This window comes from Protopterus annectens, chromosome 4.part0 (genome assembly GCF_019279795.1).
Source record: "Protopterus annectens isolate FY-2018-M chromosome 4.part0, PAN1.0, whole genome shotgun sequence".
NCBI classification, from domain to species: Eukaryota; Metazoa; Chordata; order Ceratodontiformes; family Protopteridae; genus Protopterus; species Protopterus annectens.
In genome coordinates, this window is record NC_056733.1 from 50,257,897 (window position 1) to 50,282,574 (window position 24,678).

A 24,678-nucleotide genomic window follows, 5' to 3' on the forward strand; every position below is an offset into this window, starting at 1 on the left:
CACATAAATTCCCTTTCCCCACTGTAGTGTGCTTCGGCACCTGTGTTCCTTAATGGTTCATTAAACTGTTCTTCGCGGAAGTGCACTTTCGCGTAACCGTTTTCGGTCTTTTTCAGTAGACCCATATATATATATATATATATATATATATATATATATATAAAACCCATATATATATATATATATATATATATATATATATATATATATAAGACCCATATATATATATATATATATATATATATATATATATATATATATATATATATATACATATATATATCTACTTCAGTAGATCGAACATATTACAAGTTCGAACCAAATATGGCTGGGACCATATGTTTGAACTTGTAATAGTTCAAACACTGAAGGAAAAAAAGAAAAAACAAAAATAAACAAAATTAAACTGCTATAGCAAGGGGGTATGCCCCCCTGCACCCCCCTTACTTAAATATACCAACTCCGAGATCGCACTACATTGCGGAAATGGGAAATCATCCCATTCCGCTCTGTACGTGGATCTCCATTCAGTTCGGACTTTTGAATGTTCAAAATTATGGTCTCGGCCATATCGTCTTCAAACATTTAAAAGTTCGATCCCATATATATATATATATATATGTATATACATATATCTATACACACACATATATATATATATATATATATATATATATATATATACACACACACACATATATATATATATATATATATATATATATATATATATATATATATATACACACATACATATATATTTATATATATATATATATATATATATATATATATATGTGTGTGTGTGTGTGTGTGTGTGTGTGGTACAGACAGACATAATATAGTGGAATTTTACTGAAAAAAGCAACTCTGCATATAGACTTATTACTTTACTAAAACTATAGAATAATCCATTGGAAAAAAATGTGCTAAACTTCCAAAAGCTGAAAGATGTTCATCTGGCAAGCAGATGATACGAACTTTCTTAATAACACAGTTTAAAGTGCTGTATAGAATGCATTCATCTGTCTAGTTACTGAGACATGATTTAAATCTGCAGAGAGCACCCCAGCAATGCAGAGGTACAATGCCTTCTGCACATTTAGACCAGCTACTCCATTGTACATAAAAACAAATGTACCTCAAGGCTGATCAAACAGGATAATGTGCTTGAGCTTTTCCATTTCCAAATTACCATAGGTAGAGTCCTTGCAAGCTACAAATTACCCTCTATGACACACAAAACACATAGCTCATACCTACTGGAGACATGTGCCATTCAACCAAAAAAAGGAAGCCAATCTGGTGGCCCTCGCCATAAACAAACTCTACAACAGAAGGAGGAAACTGATGCAGAATAAGGTGAAGTCCCAAAACTGGAAAAACTCCCTTATAAGCCTCAACAAAAAGTTGAGATCCCTCATCAAATTCTCTAAAGCTAGCTATGAAAACAGAATTGCAGCAGATAGTAAAGACAACCACAAGGCCTTCTATAGTTATGTAAAGAATCTCCACAGCAATACCCAGATTTGCTCTCAGCTACTGCACAATGGTACTTCCTATACCTAGCCAACAGATATTGCCAATATACTGGTCGACAGATTCAGTGCCAAGTTATCCCCCCCAAGGACCAGTCACAATAACAGTAGTTTGCCAGGCACCCTGTATTACTGCTGCACAGGTTAAAACAGCACTATCCAAGGCGAAGAATACAGCTTCTATGGGACCTGACAATATCCTTGGCTGTGTTCTACATGAACTGCAGACTGAACTGGCACTTCACCTGTGTGGCCTGTTCAATCATAGCCTCACCTCAGGCTTTGTCCCTACCAAATGCCGCACTGCTACAGTCATCCCTCTCCACAAAGGAGGAGCGACTACAGACGTTGGGAACTATCGCCCCATTAGCCTGATGAGTCTGATATGCAAAACTATGCAACGCATCATCATGGAACTAATAAACAAGGATATAGGGAATCTCCAGACTCTGGATCCCACACAGTTTGGTTTTTTGAAGGGTAGATAGTGCCTCCTCAACTTGGTCAACTTCTTTGAATCAGTCACCAGAGCTGTGGATGAAGGCAAGGTGGTTCATACAGCGTACCTTGATCTGGCCAAGGCCTTTGATACCATTCCCCACGCAGGAATCATAGAAAAACTCACTAAGCTAGGAAAATACCCCTATATCACTAGGTGGGTTGCAAACTGGCTCACAGGTAGAACCCACAGTGTGAAAGTAGCTGACTCCAAGTCAGACTGCAGACCAGTCATGAGTGGAGTCCCACAGGGTTCAGTCCTGGGTCCTCTCCTGTTTGATATCTACTTCTCTGAAGTCCAGGCCAACATGAAGGGACTCTGGCTGACAAAGTTCGCAAATGATTGCAAGTTGGGAGCTATTATTAACTCCCCAAGTGATGTTGACATCCTACAGAAAGGCCTCAGTGAGACCAACGACTGGTGTCAGAACCATGGCCTTAAGCTCAATGCCAAAAAATGTGTTGTCATCCCCTTTGGGAAAAACCCAGTTCCCATGAATTACCACATCAATGGTAGTCCACTGAACACAGAAGGCGTTATAAGAGATCTGGGAACACAGGTTGACAGCAACCTCTCTTTTGACCACCACATTGCCACTGTGGTCAGAAAGTCCTTCTATGTGGCACATCTCATTACTAAGGGTTTTGCATCCAGGAAGAAAGAGGTCATTGTCTCCTTCTACTCTTTCCTCATTAGGCCAATAATTGAGTACAATGCCCCATTTGGCATGTACCTCACTAAACACCTGCAATAACTGGAGAGGCCACAAAAGTACCTCACAAAGAGGATCCTATGCCTTAAACATTTGTCCTATATGGACAGATTAAAAAAACTCCAACTATTCTCTGTCTCATATTGCCTACTTAGAGGCAATCTCTGCTTGACTTACAAAGCCATGTCTGACCCAGCTCTGTTAGTAATGCTACATCTAAAGAAATCCCAATCTCTCCGCACCACATGCTCCAGAGACCTCAACTTCATTACCACAATCAACAGAACATGCTGGAGGAACAGGTTCATAACCCAGAGACTGTCCATGCTATGGAAAAGACCTCCCATACATGTCAAGCAGAGCACCTCACTGGCCTCTTCAAGAAAAATATTGATGAGTGGATGTGAAATAGAAAATTCACCCCAGGGATCACTCCAGTGGCTTTAATCGACAGAGGCACTGGGAACTAAGGTCAGGTGGCATGATGCCAGGGTACTCCTATGGGCTAGTCTTGTAAAGGCTCCAGGGCTATTAGCCTAGTACACACCTATGAACCTATGAACCTATGAACCAAATACCAAATTCATAGGTGGCTTTAATTACCCCTGTATAAACTGGGAATCCTGCACAACCCCAAGCATGCAGACCCAGACACTCTTGGACTTTGTAAACACAAACCCCATGGACCAGTTAGTCTATTTGTCCACTAGGGGAGCAAACATATGGGATCTGGTACACACAAAAATGGGAGAATGTTGCACTGCATCCCCCCCCCCTCCCCCCAGTGTAGTGTCCTCTCTGGTAAGGTCAGATCAAAAAGATGTCTCCTTTGAAATTGAAAAATAAGTGCTGTGACCCCAGCAAACCCTATAACAGTTAGGAACTAGTCTAAGGCAAGCTACCTCTTATTAAGCGATTACCTGACAAAATGTCAAGCTAATCCACACCCAGAGAGCACAGCTGCCTAAGCAGAATTGTACACAGAAGCCCTGTACAATCATGTTAATAGATTCATAGTGACAGCTGTGCCTACCAGACACATACCTAGAATAAACTCAAAAAATAAACCACCCTGGTGGAATCCAAACTTAAACAGCTTGTATAACAAAAGGAAAAAAAGTCATCGCTAAAATTAGGAAGTGCAGCATCCCTTGGGATAAACACTCTCTCAACAAGCTAAACAAACAACTAAGAGGGCAGATTATGTCCACCAAAGCCAATTTTGAGGTAAAGATTGCCTCTCAGTCCATGGGCAACCACAAAACTTTCTTCAGCTATGTCCAAAACATTAAATATGGTACACAACAGTGCTCAGAACTGATTGTTAATGAAGCCATTTAACAAGGAGTTGGAAAATATAGCAAATCTTCTTGTCGATAAATTCAGCTCCAGTTTTAGCCCTTTTCTCGCAGATGTCCTCCAATTAATTCCATCAAACATTACCCCCCAATTTTCACTAATGGAGCAGGTCCTAAATGTGCTGTCTAAAGCTAACAGCACTGCATCGATGGTCCCCAATAATATCCCAAGAGGCCTCCTAAATAGCTTGAAGTATGACCTATCTGGATCTCTGGAGTCACCTATTTAACCATAGTGCCCACACTGGCTTTGTGCCACATGAATGGAGGACTGCACAATCATCCTTCTGCATAAGGATGGTTCATCAACGGACCATGTAAAGACATGGAAGGAAATATCATGGACGTGATTAATGATGACACAGGAAACCTTCATACACTGGATCCAATACAGTTTGGCTTTGTCAAAGGCAGATCATGCCTATTCAGCCTAGTGGGCTTGTTTGAAAATGCCACTAAGGCAATGGATGAGGGAAAAATGTTCCATACTGACTAGCTTGATCTGGCTAAGGCATTTGATGCAATACCCCACTCAGACATTCTATACAAACTCATAGAATTAGATATTAACCTCTGTGTTATGTGCTGGATAGCCATTTTGCTCTCAGACAGGAACTAGGAAGTTAAGATGGGCAGACCACCTCCACAAAGGGGCTGGTCACTAGTTGAGTCCCTCAAGTTTCTGTGCTGGGTCTGCTTCTTTTTAGAATTCAGTTCTAGGAAGTCAAAGCCAATGTCAAAGGCTTTTGTCTGACCAAGTCTGCACATGGCTGCAAACTAGGAGCAATCATAGAATTCCCCCCAACACACTAACATCCTACAGGAAGGACTAGCACAGACACAGGGCTGGTGCCAAGGCCATGGCTTAAAACTCAGTGCCTTTGGGAAGCTTGCCACCCTAGGAAACACCCTCATTGACAACACATCCCTTAAAGTGGACCCAGTTGTCAGGGATTTGGGAATTTGTATCCTTCTCTTTCCTCTTTATCACATGTATGCATGTATGTGTATGAATACATATATATATATATATATATATATATATATATATATATATATGTGTGTGTGTGTGTGTGTGTGTGTGTGTATATGTGTATTTCTATGTTTATATTTTTCTACTTTCTCCCCTTCACTCCTTTTCTACTCTACTAGCTCCATCCCCTTACTCATGTGAATCACTCTAATTGTTCTGTGTACTTTATTAAATTATACTAGCTCCATCCCCTTACTCATGTGAATCACTCTAATTGTTCTGTATACTTTATTAACTTATACTAGCTCCACCCCCTTACTCATGTGAATCACTCTAATTGTTCTGTGTACTTTATTAACTTATACTAGCTCCATCCCCTTACTCATGGGAATCACTCTAATTGTTCTGTGTACTTTATTAACTTATACTAGCTCCATCCCCTTACTCATGTGAATCACTCTAATTGTTCTGTGTACTTTATTAACTTATACTAGCTCCATCCCTTACTCATGTGAATCACTCTAATTGTTCTGTGTACTTTATTAACTTATACTAGCTCCACCCCCTTACTCATGTGAATCACTCTAATTGTTCTGTGTACTTTATTAACTTATACTAGCTCCATCCCCTTACTCATGGGAATCACTCTAATTGTTCTGTGTACTTTATTAACTTATACTAGCTCCATCCCTTACTCATGTGAATCACTCTAATTGTTCTGTGTACTTTATTAACTTATACTAGCTCCATCCCCTTACTCATGTGAATCACTCTAATTGTTCTGTGTACTTTATTAACTTATACTAGCTCCACCCCTTACTCATGTGAATCACTCTAATTGTTCTGTGTACTTTATTAACTTATACTAGCTCCATCCCCTTACTCATGGGAATCACTCTAATTGTTCTGTGTACTTTATTAACTTATACTAGCTCCATCCCCTTACTCATGTGAATCACTCTAATTGTTCTGTGTACTTTATTAACTTATACTAGCTCCATCCCCTTACTCATGTGAATCACTCTAATTGTTCTGTGTACTTTATTAACTTATACTAGCTCCACCCCCTTACTCATGTGAATCACTCTAATTGTTCTGTGTACTTTATTAACTTATACTAGCTCCATCCCCTTACTCATGGGAATCACTCTAATTGTTCTGTGTACTTTATTAACTTATACTAGCTCCATCCCCTTACTCATGTGAATCACTCTAATTGTTCTGTGTACTTTATTAACTTATACTAGCTCCATCCCCTTACTCATGTGAATCATTCCAATTTTTCTGTGTATTTTATTAACTTATACTAGCTCCATCCCCTTACTCATGGGAATCACTCTAATTGTTCTGTGTACTTTATTAATTTATACTAGCTCCATCCCCTTACTCATGTGAATCACTCTAATTGTTCTGTATACTTTATTAACTTATACTAGCTCCATCCCCTTACTCATGTGAATCACTCTAATTGTTCTGTGTACTTTATTAACTTATACCAGCTCCATCCCCTTACTCATGGGAATCACTGTAATTGTTCTGTATACTTTATTAACTTATACCAGCTCCATCCCCTTACTCATGTGAATCACTCTAATTGTTCTGTGTACTTTATTAACTTATACTAGCTCCACCCCCTTACTCATGGGAATCACTGTAATTGTTCTGTATACTTTATTAACTTATACCAGCTCCATCCCCTTACTCATGTGAATCACTCTAATTGTTCTGTGTACTTTATTAACTTATACTAGCTCCATCCCCTTACTCATGTGAATCACTCTAATTGTTCTGTGTACTTTATTAACTTATACTAGCTCCATCCCCTTACTCATATGAATCACTCTAATTGTTCTGTGTACTTTATTAACTTATACTAGCTCCATCCCCTTACTCATGGGAATCACTCTAATTGTTCTGTGTACTTTATTAACTTATACTAGCTCCATCCCCTTACTCATGGGAATCACTGTAATTGTTCTGTGTACTTTATTAACTTATACTAGCTCCATCCCCTTACTCATGTGAATCACTGTAATTGTTCTGTATACTTTATTAACTTATACTAGCTCCATCCCCTTACTCATGTGAATCACTCTAATTGTTCTGTGTACTTTATTAACTTATACTAGCTCCACCCCCTTACTCATGTGAATCACTCTAATTGTTCTGTGTACTTTATTAACTTATACTAGCTCCATCCCCTTACTCATGTGAATCACTCTAATTGTTCTGTGCACTTTATTAACTTATACTAGCTCCATCCCCTTACTCATGGGAATCACTGTAATTGTTCTGTGTACTTTATTAACTTATACTAGCTCCATCCCCTTACTCATGTGAATCACTGTAATTGTTCTGTATACTTTATTAACTTATACTAGCTCCATCCCCTTACTCATGTGAATCACTCTAATTGTTCTGTGTACTTTATTAACTTATACTAGCTCCACCCCCTTACTCATGTGAATCACTCTAATTGTTCTGTGTACTTTATTAACTTATACTAGCTCCATCCCCTTACTCATGTGAATCACTCTAATTGTTCTGTGCACTTTATTAACTTATACTAGCTCCATCCCCTTATTCATGTGAATCATTCTAATTGTTCTGTGCACTTTATTAACTTATACTAGCTCCATCCCCTTACTCATGTGAATCATTCTAATTGTTCTGTGCACTTTATTAACTTATACTAGCTGCATCCCCTTACTCATGTGAATCACTCTAATTGTTCTATGTACTTTATTAACTTATACTAGCTCCACCCCTTACTCATGTGAATCACTCTAATTGTTCTGTGTACTTTATTAACTTATACTAGCTCCACCCCCTTACTCATGTGAATCACTCTAATTGTTCTGTGTACTTTATTAACTTATACTAGCTCCACCCCCTTACTCATGTGAATCACTCTGATTGGTCTGTGTACTTTATTAACTTACTATTATTTTCTCTACCTTACTCCTCAGATCTCTGCTTCACTTATCTACATTTATTTCTTGCTTTCTCTTCTTTAACCTCTTACTTCTTTTTTCTTCCCTTTCTTCTTATACTTGACTAACTCCTTATTTTGTTTGTTCACATAATCACGTTTTCTCCTTCACCTTCATCTTTGCTTACCTGTACTCACTTTTTAACAGTAACTCCTTTTTCTTATTCTATCCCTTCTTGGTTCTTAATTATGAAAGATACTCACAACACTGCATCACTACTTAAATTAGATCTTCTCTACTTCAAATATCTTGCCTGCTTCAATTTTGTCCTTGAAGCTCCTTCTAATACAGTGTGTTAATGCCACTATTTTATTTTGTTATAACTGCTCTGTAAATGGTTGATCTGCTGACTTGTTGCTCTTTAGCTAATTTTTATATTTCTTGTGTAATTTTACATAATTCTGTATAATGTTATTTTGAGGACTTTCCCCCCGGGGCACTGCTGAAAAAGGGTACATGCACAGATGGATTAACCCAGTTAACAAATGTCAAATAAATAAATAACCTGGCACTCCCCTGACATCATGGTGTAGGAATCCAATAAACATTCCCCTCACACAGCATTGCAAGAATACAGTAAGTATTCTTCATGTAGTGCTGCACAAATGCAGTATATTTTCTCCTTATATCATGCTGCAGAAGCACAGTAACAAAATTAGAGAGATGTAATGATGCTGGGAACAAGGATTCAGCTACAAGGTAGAACAGAACATTGTTCCAGGCCCAGGAGAATCCAGCAGTATACTAAGCACTACACTGTGGCTACTGCTTTACTGACTGCATCAGTGCCCATTAATGGGCTATGAGATAGTGCTGTAGGGTAACTATTAGGCCACTTGTAACAGTATTGCACTATGTAAAAATGTTAAAGGTCACAGCACCATCAGTTAAGTTTGCACCAGCAGGTGAATAATTATTAGTATCAGACTCAGAGAATATATAATCACGGTGCTTACAATGAAATCAGAACATACATAATCACAGTGCTGAGAATGAAATCAGAGCATATATACTCAGCTTAGACCCAAACCAAAGCATATGCAATCACAGTGTTTAGAATGAAATCAAAACATACTTATCCACAGTGCTTAGAATGATATCGAGGCGTACATAATCATGGTGCTTAGACCAAAATCAGAGTACACATAATCACAATGCTTAGACAAAAATCAGGGCATACATAACCATAGTGCTTAGGCCCAATTCAGAGCATATTTAATCACAGTGTTTAAAATGAAATCAGAGCCTGCATAATCACAATGCTTAGAAGGAAATCAGGGCATGCATAATCACAGTCCTTAGACCAGAATCAGAGCATACAGTGCCACTGCTAAGAATGAAATCAGAACGTTGCGGGTGGGAGGTTGGCATAATGGTTAAGGTATTTGCCTTATAAAGCAAAGGTTCAGGGTTTGATTCTCACATGGGGTAAATGGCTAGGCTTAAAATGGCCCACAAAGGCAGTTAGCCTAGTACTAATCTATGAACCTATGAACCTATACATAATCACAACGCTTAGACCAAAATCAGAGCATATTTAATCACAGTGTTTAAAATAAAATCTGAGCATACATAGCTCAAGTGCTTAGAATGAAATCAGGTCATACATAGTCATAGTGCTTATACCAAAGTCAGAGCATACTTAATCATTATGCGTAGACCTAAATCATGTTATACACAATCACATTGCAGCATACATAATCACAGCACTTAGAATGAAATTAGAGGTTACATAATCAAATTGCTTAGAATCAAATCAGAGAATACATAATCACACTACTTAGACCCATGTCATACAAAATCATAGTGCTCAGACCAAAGTTAGAGAATAATCAGTTTGTGTACTGAAGTCAGAACATAACCCCAAATCAGAACATGCGTAATAACAATGCTTAGGTCATAGTCACAGCATACAATATCATAGTGCTCAGACCAAAGTTAGAGAATAATCAGTTTGTGTACTGAAGTCAGAACATAACCCCAAATCAGAACATGCGTAATAACAATACTTAGGTCATAGTCACAGCATACAATATCATAGTGCTTAGACCAAAGTTGGAGAATAATCAGTTTGTGTACTGAAGTCAGAACATAACCCCAAATCAGAACATGCATAATAACAATGCTTAGGTCATAGTCACAGCATACAATATCATAGTGCTCAGACCAAAGTTAGAGAATAATCAGTTTGTGTACTGAAGTCAGAACATAACCCCAAATCAGAACGTGCGTAATAACAATGCTTAGGTCATAGTCACAGCATACAATATCATAGTGCTTAGACCAAAGTTAGAGAATAATCAGTTTGTGTACTGAAGTCAGAACATAACCCCAAATCAGAACATGCGTAATAACAATGCTTAGGTCATAGTCACATGCGTAATAACAATGCTTAGGTCATAGTCACAGCATACAATATCATAGTGCTTAGACCAAAGTTAGAGAATAATCAGTTTGTGTACTGAAGTCAGAACATAACCCCAAATCAGAACATGCGTAATAACAATGCTTAGGTCATAGTCACATGCGTAATAACAATGCTTAGGTCATAGTCACAGCATACAATATCATAGTGCTTAGACCAAAGTTAGAGAATAATCAGTTTGTGTACTGAAGTCAGAACATAACCCCAAATCAGAACATGCATAATAACAATACTTAGGTCATAGTCACAGCATACAAAATCACAGTGCTTAGACGGAAGTCAGAGCACAAATAATAAAGTGCTTAGAATAAAATCAGAGCATACCTAACCACAATGCTTAGAATCAAATCAGAGCATCTGTAATCTTAGTGCTTAAACAGAAGTCAGCCTGTACTTAATCACAATGCTTAGACTAAATGTCTGAGAAAACAAGTCACTCTTAGATCCCTAAGAAAAAAATAACTTCTCACCCTGATTTTCAGTTCTGTTTCCAATTTGCTGATTGTTGCCTGAAGCTCATGGGTCTTATCTGTCAATGTGATAATCTCTTGGCGTAGGGCGTCCTTTTCACTCATACTTAAGGCACTCTGCTTCTGAGCCTCATCCCTTGCACTTAATGCCTGCCAAATAAAAATAAAATAATTATTTTTACTTGAATTTGGCTATAACTGCAGTCAGTGACAGAAAACAATTTCTTTAGTAATGTACAGAATCATATGCAGTTTAGATAAAACAGTAATCAGGTAACAATGTTTATTATAAATGCTTTATGTGCATTTTTTTATTTACTTGTATTATCTTTCAATAACCTGGTTATTTCTCTCCACTAGTTTGTTTTGTCTTATGGGTGGCCATGGTGGTGCAGCGGTTCGCGTTGCCACCTCACAGCAAGAGGTTCTCCGGTTCGATTCTCGGCTGGGCTGCCTTCTGTGTGGAGTCTGCATGCCCTCCCTGTGGTCATGTGAGTTTCCTCCGGGTGCTCCGGTTTCCTCCCAAAGACATGCAGTAGGTGGATTGGACACTCTAAATTGGTCCTAGGTGTGAGTGTGTGCCTTCTGTGTAAGGTTGGGTACCAGGCTGGCAACTCGATACCATAAACCTCCACTGCCAATCATGAGAGGACAGGTGATCTGCTGTGGCGACCCCTAACCGGGAAAAGCCAGAAGAAGAAGAAGTTTGCTTTGTCTTATATGCATTGTCACAATCAGGTATCTAATAATATATCTGGCTGTTTAACTTTTTACTGCAAACTTACCAGCGTTCCCACGCTTACCTTAAATCTGCTATGATTTAGGCAAAACACTACATTTCCCAGTGTGCATCCTTAATTTATAGAAATTTAACAATGCCACAACAGACTAACAATAAACATTTAAAACTGTTATTAATCCTTTTTTAAATGGTTTTACCAAGATGTCAAAACCAGTTAAGGATAAGGGAGGCCTTACTGAAGAATAATACTTTGTACAGATGTCAATTGAATAATGAGCTGACATGCAGATACTTCAAATGGTTAATTATACTTATCTCCTGAACAATTTTTGTTATACTTATTTTATGAGAGTACAATTCTTTTTAATTATTTTTGTTTTGTATATACATATAAGTGGTCCCCTCTGCATTTCTTTCTTTCAGCTGCCCTGTGAAGGTTGATGCTTTATGGTAATATAGTTGTATAGTGTTTGTTATCATTTTGTCATATGTAGAGTTTGTTGTATAGTAGTTTTACTAATGTAAAGAAGTTCTTGCTGGAGTTAAGAATGTTTTAGAATATAGATGCTATTACCTTACTGAACTAAGTTTATATAAATAAATTCTTTTCAGCAGCTGCATAAGGACTGGTACCTACATATGTATTGTGACATAAAATCAGAGCACAACCTTTCTTCTAATTTAGTTAAAATGTTTTAAAGCCAGTGCTCTGTTATCCATTTTCCAGGGATTGAGAATTATTGCAGGTGTTCATTTCTGCAGCTATCACATGGTACTTTTGTCATTTTATGGTGGGGTGCGAGAAGGCTAGGGGAAGGGGTATAGAAGAATTCTGGCTATATTACTTGACCATTTCTTGAAACATAAGAAATGCAGCAATGGCTGAACAGAACAAAGGAAGGCATGACAGTTATTATCATGCAGAGTACATGTAACATACCATGTCTGTGGCATGTAACATACCATGCCTGTGTGTCATTATGCTCAGTAGTGCTAGGAAGAGGGGTGGTGCTCTGTTAGAAATTTGAACATTAGGGAAAGTATCTAACAAGTACCTATAGAAAGTACCTAACAAGTACAAGTACCTAGAGCAGGTACCTAACAAGTACAAGTACCTAGAGCAAGTACCTAACAAGTACAAGTACCTAGAGCAAGTACCTAACAAAGTACCTTGAAGAAGTACCTAGAACAAGTTGCTAACAAGTACAAGTACCTACAGCAAGTACCTAACAAGTGCCTAGAGCAAGTACCTAACAAGCACCTAGAGCAAGTACCTAACAAGTACCTAGAACAAATACCTAACAAGTACCTAGAGCATGTACCTAACAAGTATCTAGTACAAGTACTTAACAAGTACCTAGAGCAATTGCCTAACAAGTACCTAACAAGTACAAGTACCTAGAGCAAATACCTAACAAAGTACCCTGAAGAAGTACCTAGAACAAGTTGATAACAAGTACAAGTACCTAGAGCAAGTACCTAACAAGTACCTAGAGCAAGTACCTAACAAGTACCTAGAACAAATACCTAACAAGTACCTAGAGCAAGTACCTAACAAGTACCTAGAACAAATACCTAACAAGTACCTAGAGCAAGTACCTAACAAGTACCTAGAACAAATATCTAACAAGTACCTAGAGCATGTACCTAACAAGTACCTAGTACAAGTACTTAACAAATACTTAGAGCAATTACATAACAAGTACCTAACAAGTACAAGTACCTGGAGTAAGTACCTAACAAATTACCTAGAGCAAGTACCTAACAAAGTACAAGCTCTACTGGAGACCAGCTGGGTGAACCAACCAAGATAGCTACTGTTCATTTTGGAGGAAGAATATACCACTGCTGTCATTAGGATTTGTGGGCAAATGGGGAAGACAGGCTAGCATTGCTAAATGTCAGTATGACATCGTTTGTATGTCTAAAAGAATGGACAGGATATTGTTCATCAGATTAAGATTAACATAAAAATAACATTTACCAAAATATCTGTCTAGCCTCAGTGTGATATGAGAGTTTTGGGTCCTAGTTATTACATGACAGAGTCATACTTTAACATCTAAGGATAATTTAGGTTTCAAGAAGTGACTGAAATGCAAATACACTCTTCTTTTGCTTTCTGTTTTCTCCACCTATTATTTTTTTTTTTAGTATTTTCTATTTTAACTCTGATAACTGGCTTACTGTATTTCTCCAGTAGCTTGTCAACTCGCTGATAGCAGTTTCATCAGATTCCAAATCTTTGCTGAGAAGTCATTGAAATCTCACCTTGTTGAAGCTGTTTATTAGTCACCATGGCTTAAATACCCAGGATGGATAAAATAAGCATATGCCTTATTTGCTGGCTGTGTGCTAATATTACAGAGGGAGTAGGTATTTATGCTGTAAAATAATGTCACGTGTTCTACTGATGTGAGTTTTACATGATATATACACTATGTTCTATAGATGTTTGAGCTTAACATACTATATAGTCTAGCCAACATATTAATCACCTGATAAGTTATACAATCTTGAGTGTTTCTAATATATTTTTCTGTTAACTTATTCAAAATCTATGTAGTGTGAAACTTTTCTCCTCAGGTCTCCACAGAAAAGGGACTTTGCCTCGTTGAGCTTTCCTGGTAAACAAAAGCAATCAATCAACCAATAAATATATAAATGAATGAATGACTTAATTAATGTTGCATTTTCATTGCACTCGAGATGTGGCTATTGTTGCACAATACAAATATAACAATTTTATAATGGGTTGCATTCAATTTTTTTTTGTTGCCAGGTACTGGTCCAGTCTAAGAAAAAATGTAATTGCAGAATAGTTGCTAGTACTTTACAGTTCTATATATATTTATTCTTTCCCAGCATAAAGATCTACAGTTTCAAAAAATAATATAACCATGAATGAAACCTTCAGTCTATTTGCATTCATAAATGGGTAAAGACCTTGAGTGATAAAACTATAAAGAGTGGTGCAGATTTGATTCATTTATTTCTAATGCACCATGCCTAGTTATGGAATAATTGTATGTAGACACTCATTTTTTTTTTTAGTTTAAGTGCATATTGTTGTACAAAACAAATTAAATTTATGGAAGCAGATTTCTAGCTAGGGTGCCACAGTAATACGGCAGTTAGTCTTGTTGCCTTCCAGTGCTTGGTTTACTGGTTCAAGTCCCAGTTAGCTTTCTTTTTTTGTGAGTAGTTTGCACATTCTGTCTGTTTTTTCCAGTTCTGCACTGACTTCTTTCTGCAGCCTAACAATACCTTGTAGGTGAATTGGCAGTACTTAGGTTTACCCATAGGTATGTTTGTGTTGAGTGAGAATGTGTATTTATCCTGTGGTATACTGGCAACCTTTCCATTTAGTATTAGGATAAGCTCTGGATGCCTGTAGCTGTGAGTAGAATAACATGGCTATTACAGAATGAAGGAATGATGTACAACTATGCTCTTCAAGGGGTTTTGAGGAACACAAAGGAAAGTGACTTCCAGAAAAATAAATATTAATAAAATACATATATGTGGATATGAAACACAGAAAAACAACCCATACACTATTCATACAGTAGTGCAGTAAAAGCACACATACAGACTTTTATTTTGGTGTGGGGAAGGTCATATTTGCACAGTTATATTTTCTTCACCTGGTTAGAGAAAGAGGCAGTGACTCTGAGGACTAAAGGACCCCTAAGACAGTTTGGCAGCCCCAAGTGATCCCCACTGTAACTCTGAAAACCCTAATTATGAACTCGGGAATGCTAAGACACTACCTATGAATTTGGTTATCTAAACCACCTGTATACTAGAGCTGAAGTTATGGTGCCTTGGATTATGCCCCTGCCCCCTACTCTGACATGCAGCTAGCATAGAGATAATATATCTGAGCACAGGTGTGAGTACAGTCCTCACTTTAGGGGTTTGTTGGGGGCCTGCTCTCCTGCAAAAGCACTTCACTAGTGTTGCAATGAGTTTCATAATTCACTGTTCTGATAGTAAAATCACATTTTTTACATTTTCTGAGCTTATACACTTGGATCATTAATTTGGTAGGATGTCCACTGCATTTCTGGCCCATTCTCTGCCAACCAATTAATCTCCCCACTCACCAATGACCCTTTTATTTCTTAGTACAATTATATTTGCAGCTGAAATCACCTAAAGATGGGTGTAGCTGTCTTTTCAGGGGAAGTTAGCCTTACTGGCAACCCATCTCATTTTGGTGAGGGGGACACATTTCAGTAATTAGGTGGTCATTATATTAGTGGGGATAAGAATTTGTATTCTTGCCCATAATCCCTGCTGGGATGGTACTAGTCTCCTGTGCAGTGCATTGGAGCATCAGTCTTACACTTCCCTGGATTTGCTGCAGATATATGACCCATTATACAGGAATCTCACATTTTTATTAGAAGAAAGGCCAGACCTAGCCCCCACCCTCTAACACAGGTCATTTCTGCATATCGGAGACCCTTACACTACTCTGCGTGATAACAGAGCTGGTCACACAGTCCTAATTCCTCTTTGATACTCTGCTATTGGGGCTGCCAGCTGAACCCATATTTTTAATACAGCAGTCTGATACCTCACTGCTGCACCTATTGGCTAGACAAACTGCTACATTTAACTATTTAATGGTATCAGTAACAGGGAACACTGCACAGAAGGCCCAGAGCATAAAGTATAGACCTGTTCCTTCAGTATGCATTTTTCTTTTTTTTCAATAATAATTTTTATTATTTTCAACTTGTTCATACAAACATTTGAGCAAATAAGAAAAAACAAATAGTTCCCAAATAATGCTTCTAACAACAATTCTACAACATATGTACACTATTTACATGAATGCTTCCATCGGTTAAGAAAAAGCAGTAAAAAAAAAAGAACATATGAAAAAGCTTATCAGTAGGCCTAATATCTTGTAATAATTAATTTCTGATAAAATTTTACTTTTATGGTATAAATGTCCAGGGGTTTAGCTGAGTTCGGTACATTAAGCCAGTATAATATTGAAAATCTGTTCCCATATTTTCGGATTATTTATATTTTTGCTATGGTTCAGTATGCATTTTTCAAAATAGGTCATTTTTACTTTCTTATTGCATGATGATATTTACTGTATTGTAAAAAATAATTCTACTTAGTTTATGATGATACATTCACAAATAGTTTATTTGTGAAAAATTTCAGCAAGACTTAGACAACAGAACCCAATTAGTCAAATGGTGATCAGTAACATTCCAATAATCCTCATACAAGACATATCCCCCAAACTAATGTTCAAAATTTAGGTTGTACGCCATTGAGGAAAGTTAGAAAAAAATGTCCCTGATTGTCTGTTCAGCTAAACAATCTTACTGAATAGTAAACACAAGTTATATGTTTCTCTTGTTGTAAATCTAAACTTCAAATGAAGCTGATAATGGTATAATATGAAACATATGGTCACTTGACTGTCATGCATTTAAAATATTTATTATTTCAGGGCTACTCTTTTTTGGAGTTTACTGTCCACCATTGGGGTTGTTCAGTTCCCTGTCTGGTTGCCCAGTATCATGCACAGGGCTTGGTGTGCAACAGGTGTCAGTGGTGGAGTATCATTTCAGTAAGTGGCATAACCCATAAGGCAAATCCCCACCCCACAAAAAAAATAGTGCACTTTTGAGGAATCTATTCTCTAGCAGGAATCCAATCACAGGGTTGTGCACCTTTGGTGTGCACTCCCAACCCTGCCCCTGTGTACAGTCAGATAGTGAAGCTCTGTCAATCCTCTGTGCCCTCATGCTCCATCAGATGCCTGAGCCACTAATTGGCTTGGGTCACTTGGCTCATAGTCAGACTTTATTTGTATATATCAATGGAGATGGCTTTTAATAAAGACCAAGTTATGCATACACTGACAAATATACTGTGGGTATTAACTTACCCACTGCAGGATACTGCTGCTGCATGCAGAGGATTCTGGTATTTGTAGTACTAAACTACATTAACTTAAAACCAATCATAATTAGAGGATTCTGGGATTTGTAGTACTAGACTGCTTTGAGCTAAACCCAATCATAATGAATTTTATACAATGTGCTACACTAAAGTATACATATTAAAACATTTCTGCAGGCGAGCTGCATGCTAAGACCCATGCTGCACTGTTAAGTGGTCCAATTTGGCACAAAGTGTAACTCAGAAAAGATGCTTTTCATTATTTTCTATCCCCACCACTATATCTACTACAGACAGGTGTGCTGATACATGTAGACTGTTGTACCCATATCACCAGCCATAGTCACACATCCCATCATGCCTTACCATGTCACGTTCATTCTGCAGGGCACATATCTGGATTTGGAATGCACTGTTTTTCTCCTTGTACCGGTTGCAGTCCAGCTGCAGCTGCTGACATTTTATGAGCAGGTTCTCCTTTTCTTTGAAGTACTGGGAAAAAAGTTAACAGAAGCGAAGAGTCAGTAACATGTCAGCCATGTCTGTATCAGTTGATTACTCCTATTCTAATCTAAGCAGACATAGACTCTTCTAATCACTCACACTCGCACTTATGCCACCCCCATCTCTGCATGTCTGTATTAGCAAGTATTTCAGAAGTAGCTTGTATTCGCTGACACTACTGTGCCTGGAAGTGAGTAACTTACTGTGCTCACTATCTAAGCTCATGCGAGGGAATAGTTGGAATCATACAGGATAACTTCGATAAAAATTGAGTTTGGCCAGTTTGAAGAAAATCTGATTTGTTTTAAAAAGGCCACCGAATGGTGGGTTTCTCCTTTTCCTTTTTGCCGGAACCCTAGTTGAGTATATACTTAGCAGAATTGCTGGTGGAACACTCCTTTATGATGCTTTTTTTTTAACGTCTTTGTCAAAAGTTCAGTCATTCCAATCAATGTTACATTACTAACCCAGACCCTTCTGTTATCTATGAGTAGACAGTAGGAGCTGGTGATATATTTTCATCTAATACGTCAATGTATCAGCTATAATCCACCCTTTATAGGTCACTGCAGTTAGTAATGTTTGTTGGCCTGAGTGAATTTTAAATATGTCCTTCATTGTATATTTTTAAACCAGTCTGCTGAATTATTATTTTTAGGGGAAACGTGTATCTCTCTGATGAGAAATTGGGTGGGGTGGGGGTTTAGGGAGGGTTTCCCTCCATGTATGGCACAGCCCAGTCCACTTTCATACAAGTGACATACTGTCAAAAATCTAGTATTTTTGAAAATGATTGTAAGCCGTGGTAGTGCAGCGGTAGTGTTGTCGCCTCACAGCAAGAGGTTCTCCTGTTCAATTCTCGACTGGAGCACCTTCTGTGTGGAGTCTGCATGTCATCCTCGCAGTCGAGTGGCCTTTGAAAGACATGCGTGAATGGGCATGGCCTTCGTTGAAGGTTGGGCGTTGAGCTGGCACCTCAGCACCATAAAAATCTACTGCCAATCATTAGTGGACCGGAGTTCCACTGTGGCGACCCCTAACTGGGAAAAGCTGAAAGAAGAACAACAACATAGACACTTTCTGTAGCTGAAATGATGCTCCCATCTCAACTCTTCTTAGGTCCATGGAGAAACAAAATGTATACAAAAGTATTTTTATAAACAAAAAGTAAATATCTCTGACAATTGTTGATACATTTCTGAGAGATGCTTTCTTTGATTAATTTAAAATGAAGCAAACTAAGATTTTTAAATATATGTTGGACTACAATAAGATAATGAGGATGTTCTTGTTTTAAGAAGACCCAGGGGCAGTTTAATACTCAGTCATGAAATAACAAAACATGTAGATGGGGATTAATTTTAACATCACATTCAGACTTTTATAAAACATACATTCTTCATTATCATTTTGTACCAAGTTAGATCACACTACAAAACACAAATGAACTAACTAGAAAAAGAACACTGCAAAAGGTTGACATTTCATGTAATGTACAGTTGTAATGATGCCTGTTGCCCTATAGGAGACAGAATTGTAACACATATTGACAAAGGATACTACAGTAGATAGCAAGCATTAATAATGTACAACTGCCAGTTATATTACAATGTAAAGGCTGCTACATTTCTGCACATTCTTTGTGAAGAGGCATTCAGTTTACTGGTGAGCAATAGTAAATCATTTTCTTGGTTGGACACTTTGTCAAGCGGTCTAAACACTTACTTCATTTCTCTGGCACTCAGCTTCATCAGCTTTTTCCCTCAGTGAGTGTATTCGCTTGATTAACTCCTGCTTGTCTGATATAGCTTCTCCCAGGTCATGCTCCAGGATGTCACTTTTGACCTGCAGAAGCACATAAATGTACACAAGAAAACAAAAACAAATGGGTAAATAACTTAGATTTAATTATATCTTAAATAAAAATAAAAATACATTGTCTGTGTTTATCTCTATTTTACTACAAATAAAAATACATCTGGCCTCTTTAGGCAGTGTAACTTTTTTGTCCCCTGAACTACTGTGATATATCCAGTCACTCTCTCTTTCTCTTGACAGACAGATTATAACTTTCATACTGGCAAGGGTCCAGGATTGTTCTTTTTCCTTGCAAGCATTCTTTTTGTGAAGGCAGCCAGACCAGTACAATGTTTCTAGAGTATGTACTGGAGCTCATTGCTGAGAGATATGTCTCACAAAAGACCAGTCCCTTGATCTGTTTCTATAGTCCCTGGTGTATTTCTGCCAGATGACTGACTGCTTAACGTAGACGATTAAGGCTATGAACTACAAACAAGTCTCAGTCTGCATCCCATAGGTTGATAGTTTCGGTATCCGTTTACCTGCTGTATGAATTTGAGTAAGTCAATTAACCATACAATGTTTCCAGATCAACCCTGAAAAGGGAGATATAATTAGTGGATTTTCCCAGTTAATAAATAAAGAATATAATTCCTGATTTCTACTAGAAATATCATAATTGGGAGTGTGCTAGGGACCCCTCATTTCCTTAACTCCCACCCTGAGGAGAAAGTGAGAGTACAGTTTCTTATTCTTTTTCCTGAGGCCGGCCATCTGATGTCTAAAGCCCTACTTGAACTCAGGACCCTGGTGGTGCAAGTGGATATTGCATCAGTGCAGTATAGCTAATGTGTACACTTGTCCATTTTCTTGTAGCTCTACAAACACTGCAAAAATGAAGGACAACAATCTTCTGTAAGCTTTCTTCTTCATGGATTATAAAATTAAATATGACGGTCTAAGGTTAATGGAGTGCCTAACATTTCCTGATGTTGCCTGGTGACTTTATTAACCTCAGCAGCTTCTTAAACGGCAGAATCGTGAAATGTTAATAAACATTTAATACTAGAATATAATGCAGTTAAAACCAGAATGCCACACACTGTTTCTTATTTGATTGACCCCAACCTACCCATTAAGTTGGGATCTTTTTCAGCTGGGAAGACAGGTTATAGCTATGATTCTACCTCGCTATGACTAACAGGTTGGATAATGTGAATTAAGTAACTTTTCCTGAGTAGCATGAGTATATGCACTCTATCAAGCCTTAATATGGAAACATCAGGCAGAATCTCAAAACAAAATCACTTAGCAGCATCAATGTCAGAGGACTAACAGTCAGGTCCAGAATGTCATTTATTTTTCTTTTTTTTCAGTCTATGACAACAACTACATACCAACAGCACAACAATACATAATAAATAGGCATGCACATACCTCTAATTTATTTATTTGTTTGTTGGTCTGTTAGTAGTGTGCTGCTATGAAGACCCAAGCCAAAGACAATAAGAACGCATACATCAAATGATACATAATGTTGTTATTAACAAATTTATAAATCAAATGGCAGATATTTTAAACAGATTAGAGTGGAAGAATACCATAAAGAAATGAGGCCATAGTCTGCTAATTAGCAGTATTGTCTAGATATGGGTTTGATAAATTCACACTTTACATATAGTAGAACTGTAAGCAAAACACTTAACCAAATTAAAGATGGCATATCATTCCTGAAAAATGTACTTGTATCTTTAGCAACAAAATTAGTCTAAAAATAAGCAAATAGGTGGTGGATGTAATTACTTTGTGTCGTAAGTAAACTATGCATTAAAACTAATATTCTATCTTGAGTACCAAACTGTATAGAACATATTACATTTAATCCTGCCCTCAGTAGCTATATAGGGATTTCCACAGGGGCATTGTAGCACTGACTGCTGTCGGCATTTTATATCATGGGATACAAAATAATTAACACTTATTTATACGATGGTTATGCTACTATTTGAGACAGATTGTTAAATGAATGAATTAGGAGTAAAATGGAAAATGGTGATACTGTTTGTTTACTGGGGTAGGACACTGATCAAAAATGACCAACTTCAGGCCCATGCCAGGTAGATAAGAAACAGATGGCAAACGCAATAATATCTGAACCCAGATGTATTTAATGCTGAGGACAAGGAATGTCATACACAAAGTAAATGTGATGCATACTACAGCTGAGGTGTAGGTACAGTATCCAGGTAGAAGCAGGAAGAGCATGTTGCAAGGTTAGGCAATGTGGCCTGAGATGAAGCATTTCCAGAGGCTTTGATTGATCAGTTGGGCCTTAAATTGAGGTCTGAATTTAATGTATGAGATAAGGTCTTTTAAGATAGGGAAGGAGTGATCCTATCAATAAGTCTAAATTGATGGTCACACATCCTTTATTGAACCAGAGACCTGACCCAGAGACTCCCCATACTCTGGAATAGACTGCCCATACATGTCAAGCAGAGCGCCTCATTGGCCCTCTTCAGAAGGAACCTTGATGATTGGATGGGAGATAGGAAATTCACCCTGGGGATCATGTCAGTCGCCCTGCTAGACAGGGGACCAGAGAAGTAAATATTGTGGGAAGAAATATCCAGGGAATTGTTATGGCTAGGCTTGCATAGCCTAGTAGCAACCTATGAACCTATGAGTCTATAAACAATATTACTTGGCTCTACAAAGCCTATATTTTCATTAGTTGAAATGTTTATGAAATTGCCCAGAAAAACTTGTTGACTGAACGAGTGCCTAAGACCATAGTGTTTCAACAGTTCTTGGCCTCTCCTCAAGTAAACAATTTATATGCTAAGGTATATTTTTCATTAACTTCTGATTTGGAAACCTCACTGTGTCAGTGCTAAAATACCAACATTAAAAAAAGTATTTACTTTAGTTGCACAATTGTGAACAACAATGATTTGTTCATTGCTGGGATCACCCAATAGAGAAACTTAACATTGCAGATGTTTGCTCATTTCTGGGATCACCCAATAAGAAACTTAACACTGCCTAAACAAAGAGCCACAGTTGTTTTAAAAGGGATTCAGTGGGTAAAGAATTTCTTAGGCAAGGACACAGATTTAAACTTAAGCTGTAGAGTTATAGACAACAAAAACAATGTTCTGGATATGGGCAAACTGCTTTCAGCATACCAGCTGCTGCTAACTTTAATAGTTACTGTCCATGCCTTTCATTAAAACTTGAATATTATTTTTGTTCGTGCTGTCCAGGTGTGAGAGCTGACTTACTACATATTATGTGGCACTGCAAGAATTCCCATAAATTATGGTGTTCTCTCAAAGTGCGTCTCAAAAAAATGGGTTACTATAGCTCCACTCTCTCATGGGATACGGTTATACTAAATATACCTCCCCCGGGCCTGCCTAAATTTCATCTTCACATCTTAATCACGATGTGTTCCCTCATAAAACTTTACATCACATATAACTGGTTAGATCGGACCAAATTGTGCTGGCGGGGATTCAAGGTCATGGCCACCAAATATATCTCGGCTCAGAAATTCATCATATATGGACCAAGGAAGAGAGCCTATTACAGTAAACTTTGGAAAAGCCTATTTGAAATAATCCTGTGCGACTAAATGCGGGCTTTCCTACAAACCTTCCCCTATACTCTCTTTCTTTATTTATGGGGCCACTCTCTACTACTGCAAAGTACAAGTAGGGTGTTAATAGGTAGTTTTAACGTACTGACACTGTTTGTTTTTTTTTTTTAGTACTGGTAGCACTGTATATATTGTTCCCTTTGGGTTTTTGTTGTTAATTTGTATACTATGCATAATTCAAGAAGCTGTAGTCTTCTCCTTGTTCATGTTAAATATGTTCTTATGTTCATCTCTCTTTATAACAAGGTCACAAGCATCCATGTATTTAATTTTTGTGCGTATTCATTGCCTGTACTTTTATGTATATGCATGGTTTTGTTTACTCACCTTTTTTTTTTTAAAAAAAAAAATAAAAAAAATTATTTTGAAAAAACTTGAATATTATGCATACATGAATTGTATTAACGTTTTGAATTATTTGTTCCTCACTGTTGATGTTTGTTGAACTGTTTTGTGCCTCTGGCCCAGAATGTGGCTCAAAAGGATCAGTTGACCAGCTCACCCAACCAGTTAGCAAATGTAAAATAAATAAATAGACAAGCAGACAATAAATAGAGTGTATTTCATCACCATTTAATAAACAGTGATACAATTACTCATACAGATAAGATGGCTACCCCAAAACGCATCAGACATAGGACATACCAAAGTGGAAAAATATTTGAATGAGTCAAAACTAAAAATGAGTCTATTTTTCAGACCACAGTTTCTCTGAGAGTGAATGCAAGCAATAATTTGAGTAGTTGAATTATTATTGTGGTTAGTCTAGCAGAATCTCTGCTGGAACATGTGAACAAACAGATCACTGACACAGTGGCCACTTGTGGTAAAACAAGGTATGACAGGCTTGTCAGTGCCTGCATTTCTGTTTACTCTCCAGAGCTACCAGAAGTAGTCAGCCAGACAGTTTCCGTTTCTCTTGTATAAATGCTGGGGCGTTTTCTACAAGTGTTATCGAGTATCACATTGCCAAATATGCAGGAAAATGCCTATGAAAGGGAATATAGCTCAAAGGACAGAAGTCACACAGTATAAAGTGAGAAAAAGCTTTGAAAAAATGGGA

The 24,678-nt window shown here is 37.6% G+C and overlaps 1 protein-coding gene across 1 annotated transcript in view; it reads right to left on the reverse strand.

The window, feature by feature from the left end:
* The window catches only part of CARD14 (caspase recruitment domain family member 14), a 186,298-nt gene that overhangs the window by 93,740 nt on the left and 67,880 nt on the right, over nucleotides 1–24,678 (reverse strand). The window contains exons 6-8 of the mRNA XM_044068083.1: nucleotides 19,880–19,999; nucleotides 18,017–18,142; nucleotides 10,969–11,118 (exon numbers count right to left, since the gene is read on the reverse strand). Of these exons, the coding sequence (XP_043924018.1) occupies nucleotides 10,969–11,118; nucleotides 18,017–18,142; nucleotides 19,880–19,999 (396 nt within the window). The remainder of the gene's footprint in view (nucleotides 1–10,968; nucleotides 11,119–18,016; nucleotides 18,143–19,879; nucleotides 20,000–24,678) is intronic.